Genomic DNA, 20,252 nt, shown 5'->3' on the forward strand with positions numbered 1-20,252 from the left:
TTCCCAAAAATTCAAATTTAGTTTGGTAAAACATGCTCCCCAATCAGAAAGTGATATTTGGGAGATAGAATGTTTCTGATAAAGATATTCAATCTGTTAGTTCTCTGGAACACGTCACAGTTTGCTGTCACACAGCAGCCCTTGCTGGAGCTGCAGCCCAAAAGTCTCTGGGGCTTTACAGAGATGGGAGCTGGGGATATGTGTGTGATAATTGTGCCATGTCAATCCTCATTTTAAAGACTGTACATACACCTTTTTAAAAGAAAAACAAACTACTCCACCAGCCTAGAGAGAAACATAAATCATGTATTTTTGTCACCTCAAAAGACCACTGGAAGATGAGCTTTAATATTTCAAATGCGACAAGCGATCCATACACATGAATCACAATTTGAGTTCCATTACAGCTGAGCTGATAGATACCACTGTGTGCTTTGTGGATTTTATTCTAACAATATTAAGTAAAAACCCAAAGCTTTTTGTGATGAATACCTAACCTTTTGCAAGAATTTGTAGGATTGTGGTCCAGARCAACAGATTTAGTGTTGCCCTACGGGCTTTAATAACAAAATTCTGTTGCCAGTTTTGACCTCTCAATATTATTCTCTCTGAAGAAAATGTATGTATTAGYAGAAGGGTAATAATGCAAAGGTAAAAGTAAATCTGAAATGCTGAAAGGGTTTATGGAAAATGCAACCCTTAAAGATTGCAATGACAGTTAAATAAATGAACAAAGCTTGAAGAGACTGATTTTTTTTTATTTCTCCTTCCTTTGTTAGGCCCAGGCTTTTTCTTCCTGGGTTCTGGAACTTCTGCAGCAGCAACCCAGTGCCAGTTTTTCTCARTTCTTCTATTTATAGTCAAGTCATCACTTGAAGTCCTTAGTCTCCTTTTGAGATATTCTCCCATGGCAGTATTTTCATATAGGCTGTGAATTTTCTTTTTATCTCTGGGTATTCTCATATTTTTTGTTACAGTGATCTAGGCCTTTCTTGCAAYGAATCAAAGTTCAGATTCCTTCACCTTTGAGACTTTTAATCCTCTCTCTTCCCCTTGGGGGAAGAAAGAGAAGCACAGTGAGAGAGCTGGAGATGAAGGGTAGTGCATAAGGTTAATTTTCAGGTGAATTGGTTGCTGTTTTGACATTCTCGCTTTCTTTGCAGACATCTTTTCATTCCTTTTCCTTTTATGCTGAAAAATTATTAGATATGCAAGAACAAAACTCCTCAAAGCTATGCTCCAGAAGTCTATTAAAAATAGTCTGCAAGCAGATCAGTGTGAACACCCGTCAACACCTGAGTGTTTCCCAAGTGGCTCGAGCACTCCGTGGTGTGATAACAAGACGTGTGGGAGGATTTTTCCTGGCTTTTATCTTTCATATACTGATGCTYCTGGCTTTTTAAAATTCACTTCGTYAAGTGGTGCTGTGACTGAACCAAGAGAAATGCAGCAATGAGGTAGTTTCAGGTGTTTTTAGTGGTTCACAAAGTGTTCTGCTCGCGGGCCATCATTTCTAATCATCCCAAGCTGGCAGCACTTGGCAATTTCTGCCAACTGACAGCTGTTTGCTGACCAGCACGAGGAGATTTAGCTGGTGGCTCCTGCAGGACAGAGGTGTGTGATGTGGGAAGTGTGAGTGTGGCTGGCATGTGTTCCATTTTCAAAGCTTGGAAAATGGGCTGACGCTCAACCACTGCTGTCAGAGTCTGGGCAGGTTAAACTAGAAATCTGAATTTGGGTAACCAGGAGCTGGGGTGAGCAGCTCATGCTACTCCACAAGCCCAGGACTCAATTGGTACCTTCCCAGAGTGTGGGCAATCAATAACAGAAAGGAACAGAGGGATAAAACATCTCTGATTCATCTCTCTTTGTGTCGGATGTGTGCAACGCTAGAATTAATATTTTGAAACCATGAATTACTTCATGTAAAATCTGTGCCACTAAGCAGAAAATCTATCCTGCTGAGAAAAAAATAAGGAAAATTCTTTGGTATAATGTCTGGTTTTGTGGGGAAGGGAGGGGGAAGATTTTGCAGTTTACAATATCTCAGAGCTTTGAGATACTTAGGCAAGTAAATGATAGGTTTGAGTGTCTGCTGTGAAAACAGTTTTGGATTTTGGATTTGCAGCAGCAATAGAGATTGCTTAAGCAGGGACATGGGGTCAATTTTTTGCTGCTCCTTAATCTTTTTTTTTTCTGCTTTGACATGGTGCTATCAGTGGAAGGGGCTTAGGTGGCTGGTTCAGTCCCCTGTGTGTGGCACAGAACCTTGTCCAGTGATTCTGCAGCAGAGCTGTGAGTCAGGGACAGTTTTGGCAGTGCCAAAGCTCTTGGGTGAGTCCCAAGGGGTGGAGTACAGGCAGTGGAATCTACTCCTGTGTGCTSCTGGCAAACTCTGCTGTGCCACTCCTCACCAGCCCTGCAGCTSCTGTCATGCTGTGCACAGTCCCTGTGCCTGTAAGAGTTGGCATTTTCAGTACTGCTCACTTTGACACCGTTTTACATGTTTGAAAACTGTCAGTTTTTTTAGTTTTTAACATTGCAACCCTACCCCCCAAAATGTATGTGTTTACTTTTCCAGAATTAAAAAGGAAATAGTGTTTCACGAGGAGCGGTGGAAAGGAACACACTGCTATAATACGGGAGTTTTAACCTGACTGAATTTCCCTTGTTTTTTAGCACTACTATTCAAACAGATTGCCTTTGGAGCTGTAAATGCAATTTATTTTTTGTGATGCCACCTGATTCATTTCACCAAACCCATTTGTAACTTTCSTGGTCGTTTTCYCCCTGCAGACATCGAYGAGTGTGCAGCCAAGATGCACTACTGCCACGCCAACACGGTGTGCGTGAACCTGCCGGGGTCCTACCGCTGCGACTGCGTCGCGGGCTACGTCCGYGTCGACGACTTCTCCTGCACAGGTGAGCACCCAGCACAGCCCCAGCGATGCCACTCCGTGCCCTCTGTGCCTTACTTGCCTTCCCACTGCCCCCTAAAGCCACATCTGTTTTGTTGGAATAGAGAGAAACAAAATCTTACAAGCCTGAGTAACAGCTACAGTCTGGTGTGCGTTTGCCGGCGTGAAATTTCGGCACAAGCGGGGTGGATAAATGGGGTAGGAAGTGCCTTTCCCCTGTGTGGGTGCTTTGGGATTAATTTGGGATTAATTCTCTCTTTCGAGAGAAACAAAATCTTACAAGCTGAGTAACAGCTACAGTCTGGTATGCGTTTGCTGGCGTGAAAGTTCAGCACAAGCGGGGTGGATAAATGGGGTAGGAAGTGCCTTTCCCTTGTGTGGGTGCTTTGGGATTAATTTGGGAGGTGGGTGAAGGCCTGTGGTGTGCCCACTGAGGGCTTCTGCCAACCAAAACACAGTCCTTTCGTGTGCCACATCTGCCTTCTGTGCCAGGGCAGAGGCTGAGATCGGATCACACATGTTCTGTGTGAGAAACAGTGACTATCAGCTGTGGTCTACAACTGGTCAGTGAATTGAGATGTGAGAAATTGCCCAGGAGAAGCTTTCTGCCCAGAACTTTCTGCTCACAAATCTGCRAAAGGAAAACTGAAATTAGTATAAAGTTCTCAAATCCAGCTGTTGTAGGTGGCTTGAAAAATGTTAACACTGGGAATTAATGTCTCGAGAGCTATGACATGTTTAGAAAAGAAGGTGTGACAGCATTAGACAAAAACTGGTTATTTTTTAAATATATCCATCTGCAAAATGAGATCTGAAAATTCTTAATGGAGGATAGGTAGGGTCTCATTCCATTTAAGGGGTTTTTAAAGGGCATTCGCAGAAAAATTTTCAGAAAAATGTGGAAGCTGCTGGACTCCTCATCCCAGCTCTGCCGAGCTGGGTAACATCTTTCAATCACAATGCTCCAGAAAGTCTGATCTGGGGATTATTTTGATGGTGCACCTGTCATGCAGAGGAGGAAAATAGCCAGGGGGTTTATTGCAATGGATATAAGCCAGTCCAACATAATACCAGGTTTAGAATGGCATTGAGTGAGCTGTCCCCAAAGTGGAAAGATGGCACAGGAGTATTCAGGGTGAGAATGATTTCCAGCCTGGATTAACTGCATTGTAGTGCATGTTATCCTTAGGGAAGGTCCTAGAAATGTTGACTTTGATGATGACAGCATCTCTTTGAGCTAATATTATGTAATTTATAAAACTGTAGGGAAGTCCTGCCCAACTCATGAGAGAGAYAAATACCAAATCGCTATAAGGAAGMTGATTTTGATTTTKCCCAAAGARTCATTATTTCTGTATAATCWGKCTCTTTGCAGTTTTTCTTGAYCTTTTGCAATCTGACAGGACAGATTCAGACCTTAAATTCTGCGCTGTGTGAGGGATCAGCCTGCACAGCAATGGGGAGAGTGGTTTTGATAATCTGACTCTTGCTCTTCCATATATGCACTACTAATTTCCTGATGTGCCTTTCTTYCCAGCGAGGCACTGTCATTAGACTTGCAAAGGTTGTAGAAAGGAAGGTATTTGTGATGTACTAAAAAAGTGTGAAGTAGCAAGGTGAGTTGTTTGACAGTAATGGGGGAACATTCACTTAAAATGCGTGCACACAAAAAATCCAAAGCAGGTCTAAGAACAAATAATAGGATGGGGAAGACAGTTATTTCTTGCAGGTTTATTGTCTTGGAAAAAAACAGTTCATTTTTGACATCGTAGTTAAAAAGCAGAGAAAGTGCTTTGCATAGATCAGGAGAAACTCAATTCATTCCCTGTTTTATCTGGAAATAATTGTTTGTTATAATGCTAAATGTAGTTAAAATTAATAACTGTGCAATAGAAACACTAATCCTGTCTTTGTATTTCGCATTATGCTTATACAGACTAGGAGTAGTAACAGCAATGATTAAAAAAAAGCAATAAAAAGAAACAGGCAGCAAATACTTCCTTAATTTCCCCTTATACTGACACCAAATGTTTACCAGRCACAATGGACTGTAGCTATTACTCAGGTTTTTAAAACTTTGTTGCTCTTTATTCAAACAAAATTGATGGTAAATTTTCTTGTTGCTGAACCATGGATTTAAAGATTAATCTGAGAGCCTGAGATGGGTCGGGTGTTCTGGTTAAAATTGTGCCTGAGGGGTTCAGGATAAAGATGAAGTTTCACATGTAAGCACTTAAGGCACATTCATGTATTTTATAGACACTGTTGACCCTAAAGCAGGGTTATTCCACAGAGCAGGGGGTTTCATGTTTTGGGAAGCCTGGATCTGATTCATCAAGGGACAAGATCTCATGCAGTTGGGCAGATTCTGTCTGCTGTGCCTGTGGTGACTGATCCCCCAGCTCTGGCAGCTTTCAAAAGGTGGAAAGCACTTTCATGTGGAAGGCGTAAATCAGGAACAATTTTTAAGCTGAAAAGAACGTTTCAGTTTGATTTGAGGGGGTTTAATCTTTATAAAAAGGAATGGAGTGACTAGTGAAACACTGTGTCAGTTTGGATTGAGCAAAATGAAATTCATTTGGATGTTGCTGAATTTTAAATGTGCTGCTTCCAGTGTTTTCTTTAAAACACTACATCTTAATGAAATTAAACTAATTTGTACTGGTTTGACATTGCTGAAAGTTATTTTTCCCTGAACAATTTTTGGATAATAGTTTCCAACTGTGAAGCAGGAACTTCAGTGGTTATCAGTAAGAAGCTGCTGTGTTGGAAGATGTGCTGATTGCATAGAAAATGCACTCATAGGGACAGAGTGACTAAAACAATATTCTGGGTGAAGTCTGCAGTTATATTAAACTCTCAGCTAYGATTTAAAACCTAGTGGTGAGTATTTTAATAAATAATCAGTGTTCAGTCTCACATAAGCAAAAGACCTGAGATGTTGAGGTGTTCTGTGACAGATTATTCAGCCTGGTAATAACTCCAACCTGTGTTCCCCAAGAAAGGTACATTAATGTCTCTCTGCTTGCCTGTTCCTGGAGCTTTGTGCTCTGAATGTTAATGAAGTTGTTGAGTGAAAGGTGGTTTTRTTAAGAAAAGTTACCTTGAATAGGAGCCTGCTTTTCAGTCTCTTCCTGTGACACTGGCAGGTTGTTTATCTGCTCTCTGGTAAATCACAGCCTTGTCCATTCCCAAACTGGCAGCAAGATTTGCTGCTCCAGATGTTCTCATTTGCTGCAATCTACTGATTTAAAGCATTTGATGGATTTCCACGGGTTTTTACCCTGGTTGCTCATGGAAAAAGAAGTTCTCTTGGGTTGCTTTCTTCTAACACAGCAGTTTGKGAGYTTGCTTCAGGAGTGCATTATTTCGKTTTATGCTTTTGATTATAAATTACATCATAAAAATATAACAGTTTTATTTTTGATGGGCTKCATCTGTTCTCTGGTATGATTTTGAAGATTCACATGTATGTTTTCCTGTAGTTTGAGACTGGAATATGCAGTTTCTATATGTCACTGCCATTCAATCGAGGATGCAAATGCCTTTTCATCTTGAAGCTTTAAGTTACCTGTAATGACCACGTGTATCATGCTAATACAAAGAGAAAACAGTGTGGGTAGGTTTCATCTCTTCATAGTGTTGGCATTTTCTACAAAGACAATCACCATGGTCASGACAAAGATTTCTGGCCCGTGCCACACCCGTGGCAACCATTTAAAACACAGTCACTGATTTTGCAATGTTCTCCTTGGGGCTGCGTGGAACACTGAAAGCTTCCTCAAATCCTGCAGAGGTGTTAAAAAAAAATGTTCTTTTTGTGTAGTCAACACTGGGCTTGAATGCTGTATTTTGTTTGGTTTGGGGTTTTTTTTGGCTTTTTTTGGCTTTTTTTTTTTAAATTTCCTACAGATATTCACTCATGTAATAAAGTTTGAAGACCTTGCAAAAAGCAAGCCATTATCTACCACAGAAACAGGAAGTATTTTCAAAACATGTAGTTCAGTATTCTAATCAGTGAAAAAGTTCATGTTACACAGAAATATGTTATTAGAAGTYATAGAATAGAAAGATATTATTTAGAAGAAGTTTAGAATATAAATCTTAGTCTTGAGTTTATATTCCAAATTGATTTACAGTATGGGTAGTGAAGAGGAAGTAAGAAAATCTGATGATTTTTCCAGGTTATCCCGTAAACCCCTTCRCTTCCATCCTGTGTGGTTTCTGGAGAAGCATTCAGTTTTGAATGTGATGCACTTTGCAGAGCAAGCCCTTCTGCAGCCTAAAGCACAGAATAACATAAGAGTTCCAAGAAATCTGATTTTCAAGGGGAGAAAGTCAGAAACCCCTTCTCCTGCTCTTCCCTTCTTCCCTTCCCCTGTTGATGAAAGGCAGCTCAGCTGTAGAAATATCCTGCTCTGGTGAGAACAAATGTTCAAATTGTTTGCTGTTGCTAAAATTGATGCCTTTGTGTTTTTGTTGCTGGGGTTTACCTGTCATGTTCGAGGTGCTGTGGCTGACCCCATAATAATACTAATAATGCCAGTTTCCCCCTTTCAGTGAGATGGCAATCCCAAAGGACGCGTTCCTGGCCTCACATCCCAAATCGCYGCGTGTTTGTAAAACACCTGGACAGAGCTTTTAGGCAGAAAATTGATATTAGGGCCTCTCTTTGAAAAAGGTAGTGCTGTTTCTGTAATCTGATCCACTGACCTTCCTTTCCACTCTTTCTTCTTGGTGAACTGAATTAGYGTTTGCAGAATCACAGAATGGTTTGGGTTCTAAAGGACATTAAAGAACATCCAGTTCCACCTTCCCCTGCCATGGGCAGGGACAGTTCCATTATCCCAGGCTGCCAGAGCTCCATCCAACCTGGCCCTGGACACTCCCAGGGATCCAGGGGCAGCCACAGCTTCTCTGGGCATCTGTGCCAGGGCCTCCCCACCCTCACAGGGAAGAGTTTCCTCCTAATCTTGAATCTAAACCTTCCCTCTTTCAGATTTTTAGCTCTTGGCCCTTTTTCTGCCACTATGTGTCCCTGTAAAAAGTCTCTTTCCAGTTTCCTTACAGGCCCTTTTTAGGCACTGGAAGGTGCTGGAAGGTCTCTCTGGAACCTTCTCCAGGCTTGAACAACCTCAGCTCTCTCAGCCTGTCTTCATGAGAGAGGTTCTGCAGCCTCTGAGCATCTCCATGGCCTTTTCTGGACTCTCCATTTGGTCCATGAGGGCTCCAGWGCTGGCTGCAGTGCTCCAGGGTGGGTCTCACCAGGGCAGAGTATAGGGTTGCTGCTTTTGATGCAGCCCAGGATGTGTTTTTGGGCTTTCTGGGCTGCCAGCACACATTGCTGGATTGTGCTGAGCTTCTCCTCTGCCAAAACACCCAAATCCTGGTGCTGCAGGCTGCTCCCAGTCCATTCTCTGCTCAGAGGGGATGTGTTTGTGYTTGGGAGTGCCCTGACCCRGGTGYAGGAYRYTGCACTTGGCCTTGTTGAACTCTSTGAYRTTYCAAGGTGCCTGCCATGGCATCCCTTCCACTCAGCTTGGTGGCATCAGCAAACTGGCCAAACTTTTCAGAAAAATGATGAGAATACCGATGGGGTTGGGTCTCAGTTGTGTTTATAGATGAGGTGTCACATGTTCAGCCCCTGAGGTGTGTCTGGGACTGAGGATCTCAGGTCAGTCTGCACCCCCCAGTTCTGCTTGGCACCAGTATTTGTTCCCTTCTTTGGACCCCACTGTGCTGAAGACAGCCCATGACCTTTCTGGGAGCCTCCTGGTGACCTGTGTGTGCTTTCTCCTCTGCCSCTCTTCAGGATAAAACTCAGGCATAACTGGAAACTGGCCATAAGCCAACCTGAACGGATGACACCTTGTTTGTGTTAACTCAGCAAAAAACCCCAAACATTTTCTCACTGATCTCTCCTTTGATGGAATCCCTGTAAGGCAGGGCTCCTGGTGTTCAGCAGGACTCTTTGAGCTGCAGTCAGCAGCCTGGGATGGGAAATGTTTCTTGTGAGGTGCCTGGCAGTGCAGGAGTTTGTTCCGAGTCCCTGGGATTCCGCTGGCTGCGTTCAGCTGCAGGTGATTTCTAGATATGTCTTGAGTCAAGCAGTACTCCWGATCATGGAACTGCTCAAGAGAATAAGCTTCAGGCAACTTATAAACCCRGGAGCATTTCCCTGCTCTGCACAGGGCTGGGGGTGTGTGAAATCCATCCAGCAAAAAAAACCCGAGCAGTTTTGCATGGGTTGGCTGACAGCCCCACAGGTTCTGACWCAAACCCCGTTACTTCAGATAAATCCCACAGAGAGATAACTGCTGCACCATTGCCCTGGGGAAGCTCTGCTTTTGATAAGACCAAACAGGCTGGTTCTTTTGTGTGTCGGAGAATGCTGTACTAACACGGATAATGCAGCTCTCAATGCATCCCTCGGAGCCTGAAGTGTTTAATTGCTCTTTTGGAAAAGGGAAGCTGAGGCACAGAATTCATGCCTGGCASAGAGACAGTGACAGGCATTGCAGTCAGATAAATTAGATATGGGGAAAACACAGAGCAGTGAGAATTCAGTGAACAGTGAGGTTTATTTTTATAGATATTGGCATTTTCACCAGAAACAATAGCAGTTCATTGAAGCACAGTGTGCATGAGCCCTAAGTAACCACGTGGTCTTCATGTTATGAATCCTCTCCTTCCTTCTTCTGTGCAGTTTTGTAACATCTTTTGTTGCTTTGGAGTTGAATCATTCCCCAGTCCTCTATTTTAAATGCCGTGTTACATTCTTTTGTTTCTGACTTCATTTTACTGGGTTGAGCTGCAACTGCTTTTACATTCCTTTCTTTAAAAAGAAATGGCATTAGAAAACTGAATCTTATTTGCTCCTAAGTGCTTTCAATCTGAGGAAAAAAAGTACTAAAAATGCAATATTTACAGTAATTTAAATTCCTCACTGGTAAATAGTTTAATTAAACATCTTCTGTGCTCTAGGCGTGGAAGTGTTGCTAATTTGTCCAGAGCAGTTGGTAATCCTTTCAAGTCCTTTTGACACATTGATTTTCTGTAACTTTATTAATACTAAAATTAATTAAACAGCTGACCTCAAATCATGCTGATGGTTGTATTTCWTGACTTAGGCATAATTAGCATTTTTACGTGATTTCTCAGCTGCGGCCTTTTGTGCTGCTATTTAAGCTATCACAAAGAATGCAATATTTTAAATTGTTTTGCCTATGTATGTTYATGCTTATGCATAAACTTAAGCATTCATCTTAGCCTTAAAAAGTAATATTATTGATTTAATATTCACTCAGGATCCATGAATGAAGCTGTCCATCTAAAGAAACATCAAGGACAAGCCRTGGCTCCTGGTCAGCATTTGTCCTGAGCAGAATTTCACTCTGATAAAATTGGACTAAAYCCATTTTTATGGTGTAAGAATCCTCAATTCCTAAACATAGCAATTTCTACAAGCAGCCAGTGAGGTGAGGGACAGAAACAGAGCCCCCATATGAATTTCTGAGAGGGGCCATGCTGTCTCACAAACACCACAGCTGCAGGATCGATCCAGTGGCTGGAAGCAAGAAGCTCTCATGTTTTAGTAATCTTCTCCCACACTAAGTGTGAATGCCTCAAGGAGTGTAACTTGCCTTTGGGAAAGGGTTTGCTCAGGTTCTGATCTCTTTGGAGATTTAACAGCCAGGGTTTGTCATCTSCTTTGTCCAAACAAGTGAAAAATTTCCTGATTTGTGTTCTGTTTCTAAATACGATTTGTAACAAACTCTTTGTTCTTCCAACGTGGAATGGAACTCTGCTACTTGATCAGGGGAGTAACTGAATCATGGAGAAGGGCATCAGACTCACCACTCCTCAAGGCAGGATTCATGGATKCTGAAATGTCCTGTGTCTTACCTGTTCTTAAAAACCATAAACAATTTCAATGAAGGAAACACTTTAATCCCCTTTTTTGTGCGTGTGTCCCCATTACTCAGCCATTCAGAAAGGTTTGCTTAATGACTCTCTTAAATCTCCCTTGCTATGATTTAAGACTATCAGCTCCTGTCCTATTCTCAGTGAACACAGAGAACGCTTTGACCTTCCTGTTTGCACTCCATTTTAATACTTGAAATACCTTTCCATGAGTGTGCTTTATTCTCAGCTGAAACCTAAAGGCCTGTTTCTAGTTTTGGGGCTGTACAACAATAAACTAAGTGGATTCTCTTCATACAACTTCACGTTTTGTTTTGAAAATATTCTGGGTCTTTGCCCCCAGACTTCTGGTGTCTCACAGAAACCTTTTTGCATGGAGCTGTGAGATTGTTGTGTGTTTTACAGAGGTTTCTTTCACACTGAGATTGCTGTGAGATTGTTGTGTGTTTAACAGAGGTTTTTTTTTCACTGTGAGATTGTTGTTGTGTCTCAAGGAAGATGTTCTGAAGAATGGTCCCAGGTTAGAGGAGGTGTAATGTGTGTGAGGTTGGCCAGACAGACAGACAGACAGACRTGCCCTGATCCTCCTGTGCTGATTCCCAGAGTCCCAAGCTGTGCTGGTTCCTCCTTCCAAAGGCCTGGTGGACAGCAGTTCTCTGTTTGCCCTGATATCCTTTTTTTTTCTGTCCAAACATATTGTTCAGCTCTACAAAGAAGAGCTGTTGGGTGACTAATGGCCAAGTACAGAATGTCTGTCAGTGTTTGCTTTTGGTGCTSGCATGGATTCTGTGGCTTGTCTGATTTGAGTAATAATGAGCACATTGCTACTAGATTTTTTTTAAGGCTCTTCAAGTTCAGTAAAGTTCAAGTTTTCCATACATTGCTGCGATCTTTTACTGTTCCATACAAGATGGGATGCAGCGAGTGATGGTTTTGCACGTGAGCTCCRGACCAGCAGTCAGGGAGCAACATTAATATTAATTATATTAAGTATTATATTAATACTTCAAAATGATTTTTCTTTTGGTTTACAAAAAAAAGGAGATGCTTACAGAAGTTATCAGAGGAATAGAAAAGGAAGTCTGTGGAACAAATGTTGGATTGGAGCCAAGAGATTTTTCAGCAACCACTACAGTACCAGCAAGTAGAGATGACCTGTACAGGATTCACAAATTTCTATATACGTCTTGAGTCAAGTAGTACTCCAGATTATGGAACTGCTCAAGAGAATAAGCTTCAGGCAACTTATAAACCTTATTTTGGAATGTGGGCTTGTACTCACAAAAAAAAGCAAAACCAAAAAGACCAAAAGAAAAGTGTTTTTAAAAACCTCTATGCAGTTCCAACCAGACTCTTTCCCTAGGAGTGCCAAATCCCCRTGACTCCAATTTAAGGAATGGTGGAAATGATCTGGGGTGCAGTCACTGGACCTCTAGAAAGGCCAAGAAGTTGTAACGTATTTATTTGTGTTTGACCAGCATGTGTCTCCTGGAAGGCAGTGTGCTGTGGTGGGTGAGAGCAGAATTAGGGGTGACAGAGCTGTGAAATGGGCAGCCCTTTGCTGCTCTGTTATTGCATCTTTGTGCTCGCTGCTTGCATTTATGATAGCCAGAGTAAGGCTTTAACTCAGGAAACAAAGGAGTTCTATAAAGCTTGTTAAGCTGAACAGAAAATTTTCCATGAAGTTCACGGTGCTTATGTCTGATGGGCTTTTCTGACAGTGAGAAATATGTGTGACAAAGGCTTTAGCATGTCTGAGGTTTTTTTTTCCTCTTTTTAATCTAAATCTGCATTTTCTACACAATGGAATAGTGTATTAACACTCCTCATTTTGCCATGATCTCATTTTTTATACCTGTGCTGAATATTTCATAGTTGTGTGCATATTGACTGGGAGAAAGCTGATATTTTATTAACAGCTATTGATTCCTGAGTGTCAATTACTGTGTACAGGTGATCAAAGGATCACCTTCTGAGCAATCTGAGATATTGAGAAGACCTTAGGACCCTGCTTCARTGATGGACATCTGTAATTTGTTTGAAGTGGCTGGGGTTTGGTGTAAGCACTGTTTAGAAATGCATTGTAGGTCGTCCAACTCTTGCTTTGCTGGTTTTGCATGTTCACAGATAAGTTCAAAAATGCTTTTTTCAGCAGAAAAAATGTACATTAAGGGGATGGGGCTGAGTGCCAATGGCTCTGAAGGTGTGCAGTGCAATTTGTCTTTTTATGGAGAGTCTGATTTTAGTTTTGGAGAACCTTTATGTTCTGCTTATGAGCAAAGATATTAAGATATAGTATTTGTAATACTGCAGGTGAATGTCAGTGTGTCTGATAACTAGATATCCAGGATTCCTAAATTTATTTCTGTATTTCTARACATTAGTCAATAACCATAACTCTGTGATGCCTTTCTGAAATATTKGTGAAATAATTTGGAAGGGTGTAGAGGAGCTGACAGCGACAAGCTTGGTCCTGAAGAAACAGAGCCTTTGGGAATAGCACAGGGATGGGGGAATGAGGTGCTTTGATCTAGCACTTTGTAGTTAATATTTTCATGCTTTCTACTGGAGGCTTTTTGCCTCCCAGTATGAAACTTCCCATTTTGTTACATGATCACATGTAATAATTGCTCAAACTAGGGATTTTTATGACTCTCACAGAAATAGCTCTTACTCTTTGTCGTCAGAGAAGTGGGGCAGAGGTGGCCAAATAAATAAACAGCCTTGCTAATTGTGTTCTCATTAGAATAGTCTGTTGCAACTTCTGTGTGCCTAGATTTTTATTTTCAGAATTTACAAATAAAGTTCATTTTTGAAAGAAGTTAATTTTTAGAATGCAGTTCAGGCTGCTGGACTGAGACAATCAGGTGTTTTGGGGAAGGTTTTCCTGGAGTGCCAGRTGATATCAGGAGGGGCCAGAAAACAGAGCTGCCAAACAAAGGATCAGGACATCGATGGGGAGGCAGCTTCGTAGCCTGTAAAAGAAAATTGCATTTTTCCTATTTATTTACGAAGAAGAAAAGTTTGCATCTTTTCCAATCCTGGGGATTTGGTTTGGTCTGCTTTGTGCTTCTCCTAATGGGGGGTTCTGTTTCGTAAAGTTTAATGAACACGATTTTTTGTAATGCTGAGCAGTCCACCAACATTTGTCCTTTATGCTGCTTTTTGGCTGGTTTGTTGTGGGCCTTTTGCTTTCARAACAGCACAGATGTTAGAAGTGGTGTTCTGTGGAACATCTGACACAGCAAATTCCTCTCCGAACGGGAAATTAGGAATGCGCATATTTAGGCRCACGCGCTCCCCGAAGGGGCAGAGGAATCCTCTGATCTTTGGAGATGGTTCCACACGGATTCCTTGGTGCCTGTCAGTTCYGAGCTGCAGCCTCTGCTGAAATTAGGCCACAAATAAGGTTTTGCAATAAAGCAAAGATTCAAAATACAGTCCCGTTCTAGCGAAGTGTATAAAGTTACTCTTTCCTGAATGTGCTGGTGCTGTGTGCTCAGTTCACTTTCACTTCACTCTGCACTCTTTGAGAGTCCCACAAACCCTCCATTTCAGTGTGTGGAAAGCACATTCCCTGTTTCTCTGGCTGGCATGCTAAACCACTCACAAAAACTTTTGATTGGTTCACTCCATGCTCAGGGAACTGCATTTATTCCATTCCTCAGAGAAAGTTCACAGTCCACAGACCTAGGGACTCTTCCYTCCCCAAATCTGGGGTCTGTTTTTGCACCATCAGGTAGGGTGCTGCTGTTGTAGGTTCCTTTGCACTTTTCCTCGTTGCTGCTGTTGGAATTAAACCCTGGGTGGTGACACAGAGATAGGGCAGCCACAGTTTGTGTGCACAGCCTGTTCCAGTGCCCCACCACTCTCACAGCGAGGGATTTCTTACTGATCCCCAATCTGACCTGCCCTCCTGCAGCTGGAAGCCATGGCTTTTGTTTCAGATAAAATGAATTGCCTTTTTATTAGAACCTGGCATCCTGACCTGCARTTGACCCAGCATTTATTCTCTGTCAGCAGAGTTGGTTGTTTCAGAGAAAACACTGCAACTGTAATACATCACAGAAGGAATCCCTTCCCTTGGTTCCAGCTAATGATCATTTTGTGCCCTGAACCATAAGAATCAATAATTTCATAATTAAATTCTGGCTGGCAAGATGATTTGTGCTATTCATGTTCATTAAGGGGCTACTATTTTGAATATTATTTGACTTAAATTCAATACTGCCTGAAGTATTTTGTCAGTTAGACCTATTCTGTAAAATGACTGTTTCTGTCTGTCCACTCTGATCTTTTTCCCCTTTAATTTCACTAAGCAAGTGAGCCTTTTTATTAATGCTGGGTAAGAGAATTCCACATTGAGTTACTCATTTTACATACCTTTGTCATAGCTGCTATTAATTTTCTCATAACTACCGAATAATCATAGTCTTTAAAATATTTTTATTCAATTCTAAAGAAAACAAATGGGACCTTCCAAGAAAGAAAGTTAAGTAGATACATGAATATTRTAGTGATCTTGAAAAAATAATCATTTTTATCACTTCCATGCTCTACAAAGAGGAGGATAATTGCTGCTATCTGTTCAAATCCCTCAACACTATTTGTTGGTATMATTTCAATTGGCCACAATACATTATTTTCAATGTCCTTACATTTTAAGCTTAACATAAAAATGTGATTGCTTTAGGATGATAAAAGTGGAATTATCTGAAAAGGCAGTCAGGTTATGATGAAATATGTGATCTAATCAGATTAGGTGAGCTTGCTGTGATTTAAACCAATCTGACAGATGCAACAAGGAATCTTAGAATAGTTTGTGTTGGAAAATGCCTTAAAGATCATCCAGTGCCCCCCCTGCCATGGCAGGGACACCTTCCACTGTCCCAGGGTGCTCCAGCCCCATCCAGCCTGGCCTTGGGCACTGCCAGGGATCCAGGGGCAGCCACAGCTTCTCTGGGAAATGTGTGCCAGGGTCTCAATCAATCCTCATCAGGAATGTTTTGTTCCTAATCTCCAATCTAAATCTACCCTCAGTTAAAGAAGACTAACAGTCCCAGAGTATTTAACACCACCATCAATAATAGTAATTATCGTCCTAAGATGTTTCCAGTCGAATCCTTCAAGATACTTCCAGAGTGTATTGAGAAACTCAGTGTTTTTGTGAAGCAGTTGCCTTAGTTTTACAATCATGCACAGATAGCACACAAAACGTTATTGCAAGCATTTTTTTCTCTGGTTAATATTTGTGAACTTCTCTCTTTTTTTTTCTCCTTTTCTGGCTGTAATTGTTCAAATTATAATCCTTACACTGCATGTAACTGCAGCGGGAGGGCAGGAAAGTTTAGACTTAGTGAAATCAGTTTCCAGTGTTGTGTTATGTGACATCGCCATTTTTTTCTGTAGTTTCTTGACTTTTGTGATCTGGTGCAGACCATGATGCTCCTGCTTCTCCATCACTATTTAAATGCTATCTCATCTTTTATAATAGCTGGAAAGAATATGAAAAACTTCATAAGAATTACAGTTTTTCTTGTAGAGATGCATTGTTGTTTATTAAATGCTTCTGTTTATCATAAGAAGCATACACTTACTGGCTTTACAGAAAACACTGTTAAATATATTCTAGCTAATCTCAGTTAATTTTCATTTGAGTTTATTCTTTCTGAGCCTCAACATTAACTGTTTTTTCTTTCAGAACTGAGTTACATTTGTTACTCATTAGTGGTTTTTGGTTTTGTTAGCTTTTTCTGGAGAATCTAGTGCTATTGGCATACTCCATATTTGTCCTCCTGTATCTTTTCCTAATGGCAAGTGAAACTAGTATTTTATATATACTATAATTTGTATATTATTCCTTCTGCTGTTTTTCAGGTTTGGGGTTTTTTTCTTTTTTTTTTCCTTTATTGCCTTTGTTTCATTTATTATTCATCATCTTTTAATCCTGTTCTGTTTCTTTTTTTTTTTTTTTTTTTCCTTTATTGCCTTTGTTTCATTTATTATTCATCATCTTTTAATCCTGTTCTGTTTCTGTGCCTGGCCCAGTGGTTATCGTGCCAGCATTGATCTAAGATGTGGTGATTCCTTCCAGCCTACACAGAAAATGGCAAAGGCCTGTCCAAGATGAGGTGACAATCCTKCTGTACCTAATGGCCAGTTCTGAAAAAAGAACCAAAATAACCCCGCCATTATTATTATTATTATCATTATCGTTATCATTATTATTATTGTTATACTACAGCCTATATTGTGACATCTCAAGCAAGAAATGGCACTCTGTGAACATCATAAAATAGTGTTTCCTTTTCAAAGGGTTTTGAAAACCTTACAACACAAAGTCACAGGCTGTAATAATGCCAGGCAGGTGTTTCAAAGAGAATAAACTTACAATGTGAACCTTCCCCATCAATTGTTCAGAGAAAGAATGAAAAATGGGATAATGAGCTAAGATTGTCGCTGTTCTTTATGTTAGAAGCAATATATGGGAATTCCTTTGGGTCTGGAATTAGGGATTGGTTCACCCAGTCCAAATGTGCCACTTCTCCATCTGATGGGATGAAGTTTCACAGAAACCCTGAGGTTCAGAAGATGCCTTGTTTAGCTGACTCCTCACTGCAGGATGCTGCAGCCTTGTCTCAGGCTGTCCCCTGGTCATGTCAAACACACTCCATTCGTGAGACACATTTTCTCTGTGTTATGCCATAGTCATTTACTCACAGTTTTTGGTCAAAAGGAGGGATCTCCCAAAGCTTATTTTCTCCTTTTATTCTCTCAGTGTCACTCCTCCAGCAGGGATCTGCTGAGCTGTGCCGGGCTGTTTCCCAAACCCCACGCCTTTGACACAGTCCTTGCTGGAATTCTTGCTTTCAATTACGAGCTCTGCATTGTAACTCAGGCCTCTCGCAGGGTTAGCTGCGCTGAAGATTGTTTCTGTTTTGTGTTTTCCAAAAGCTCTTAGAAAGCACAGCAGTTGTGCCAGTRTTGGGAAGGTCACTGGTGACAGGATTTGGTGACATATCGCTCGTCTGTCCCAGTGTGAGCACCTTTCAGGATGCCAAACATGCATCAGAAAAGCCTTTTCTGCCTGAGAAAGATTGCTTTCTTCTCACTGCAGGAGAGTTAAAAGAAACAATACTGCATGTGGGTAATTTTTCAGCTGTATGCTTATTTCTGCTTGACCTTATCTCGCCTCTTATTAAATGTTTGAAATGTGTTTCTGTCCTCTTGATTTTCTGAGCGGTGTGTGAATCCAGTGAGGTGTGCCTCACAGGATGACTTCCTTGGGTTGTGGCAGCATGAGGCATCCCATTGAAATTCAATTTGTGGCTGCAGGCAATTGTTTTGTTCCACTAATTTTATTCACCTGGCATCTTTTTCATGCTGCCACCTAGGATGCAGGGTCAAATTGGTATCAGAAGAAATCCTTTTTTCTCCTTCCAAATTAAGCTATTAATATTTAACTATTCAAATTGCTCTTAATTTTTACCATAGTAATTGAGTGATCTCTTTCTGTGGCATTGGAGGGGCTGTTCTGCAYGAGGGTCCCGTTTCTGTTGCTGCAAGAGGGAGATTAGGTGGAGGGTTTGCTGACATCCATCCCATCTGTATTCATGGCAGGAGCTTTTCTCCAGGGGATTGATCACCGTGRTGCTGCAGGCCCTGTCTCTGTGCAGGTTTTTAAAGGAAAAGTTAAAACTAAAAGCTCCAGAGTCTTCCATGGGAAGAGTTATTTAATTACTGCAATGSTAATTTAGTGCTGATTTCAGCACTTGTGTGGCGTAGCTCATGATCTGATGGAAAGACACATTCCCCTTTCACTGTGACAGTGTTGCTGTTACTCACACATTTGTCATGTGTCACAAGTGACACGCCAGGCACCGATTGTTAATGGTGGTAATTGGGTTTGAGCTCTAAATGGGAGATGTTAAAAGGACTGAAATTACAGTCATGATCAAAACTATGTGCAAGCCATACTTCCATCACTTCCCTCCCTTCCCAGGACTGTGGGACAGGAGCAGGCAGGGGACCCAGGAACCTTGTCTTTTCTTTGAATAGGGGCGTCCTAGGAAATAGTGAAGACACAAAATGCCCTTGCAGGGGTTAGGGATGGTATCTAGAGCAGGAGTGTTTTTGATGTGTAAAGTGTGCCTTCGTTTTTCTCTGGTGACAAATGACAGGTGCCCGAGGGAATGGCCTGAATTTGTGACAGGGGAGGTTTGGGTTGGATGTTGAAGAAAGGTTTTTCACCCAGAGGGTGGTTGGGCACTGGAACAGGCACCCCAGGGCAGTGGGCACAGCACCAAACCTGACAGAGCTCARAGAGTGTTTGGACATCACTCTGAGGCACAGGGTGGGATTCTTGGGAATGGTGCTGTGCACAGCCAGGAGTTGGGCTTTGATGATCCTTGTGGATCCCTTCCAGCTCAGCTTGTTCTGTGATTYTGTGTTTAATTAGTCTGATCTTTTCATTCCATGAAATTCTGTCAAGGTCATGTCTGGGCAGCTGCCTCCTGACACCTTCCTCCAAATAATTTTTACAGTGATTGTCTTTCTGATGCTTAACCCATTACAGTAAGTTTACATCACTTTCCTAATGGGCTTTTATCAGACTTGTTTCAGCCATTCCTTGTTTGTGATTATCAGCAGCCCTTTTCAGATTSTCTCTTGGTTGTTTTGTAGTGCTGGTTCATGCAAGCTAGCCCTGAAATGTCAGTGGTGCTCCTGCATATCATGTTTGCCTGTCACCCAACAGTGAAAAGTGTCAGGTTTCTCTTAGACTCTGATGTTTTTATCCAATGGTTCAAATATTCCAAATTCAGTCTCTTTCCCTATTCTTGTCTGTTGGTAAACAATTGCATTATATTAGATGAGCTTTTCACTGGCATGACACCTTTGTGACCAYTTCTTTACAGAAATATCTCAGTCACCAAGCCTACAGTCAGTTCATGAGAGAGAGGGGTGAAATTCAGACTCTGCYAGATGTTCCACCCCTAAATTGTGCTTTCTGCTTTGAGCATGTCCTGCAGGAAGATCTGTGCTCAGCTAACAGCATCATTGCTCCCTTTCCTGAAYGGGAATGCTCTGTATAATGCTGTTTCTCTTCCCTGGAATGCATGCTGGAATTAAATTTTAACCAGTGCATTGCCATGTGATATGTACACGTGTTTTGAGGAGGTTGTTTCTTGTGAACATGAAAACTGTTCTTTCCAAGTCCACCCTTACTTGATTCTCATTTGTCATATTCTCTCTTATTGGCCTTTTGTCACATTTTCTGGAGAAACATTCTAACCCTCCTCCTGAGGTTCCTATCCTGTCCTATCCTATCCTATCCTATCCTATCCTATCCTATCCTATCCTATCCTATCCTATCCTATCCTATCCTATCCTATCCTATCCTATCCTATCCTA

The 20,252-nt window shown here is 41.5% G+C and overlaps 1 protein-coding gene across 1 annotated transcript in view; it reads left to right on the forward strand.

Moving 5' to 3' along the window:
- Nucleotides 1–2,796: 2,796 nt before the first annotated feature.
- LOC130580056 (protein kinase C-binding protein NELL1) overlaps nucleotides 2,797–20,252 on the forward strand; it is a gene marked incomplete at its 5' end in the record, with an annotated part of 133,232 nt that continues 115,776 nt past the window's right edge. The window contains one exon of the mRNA XM_057377318.1: nucleotides 2,797–2,922. Within this exon, the coding sequence (XP_057233301.1) occupies nucleotides 2,797–2,922 (126 nt within the window). The remainder of the gene's footprint in view (nucleotides 2,923–20,252) is intronic.

The sequence above is a fragment of the Malurus melanocephalus genome, unplaced genomic scaffold (genome assembly GCF_030028575.1).
Source record: "Malurus melanocephalus ecotype Western Australia unplaced genomic scaffold, MMel_1.1 scaffold_310, whole genome shotgun sequence".
NCBI classification, from domain to species: domain Eukaryota; kingdom Metazoa; phylum Chordata; class Aves; order Passeriformes; family Maluridae; genus Malurus; species Malurus melanocephalus.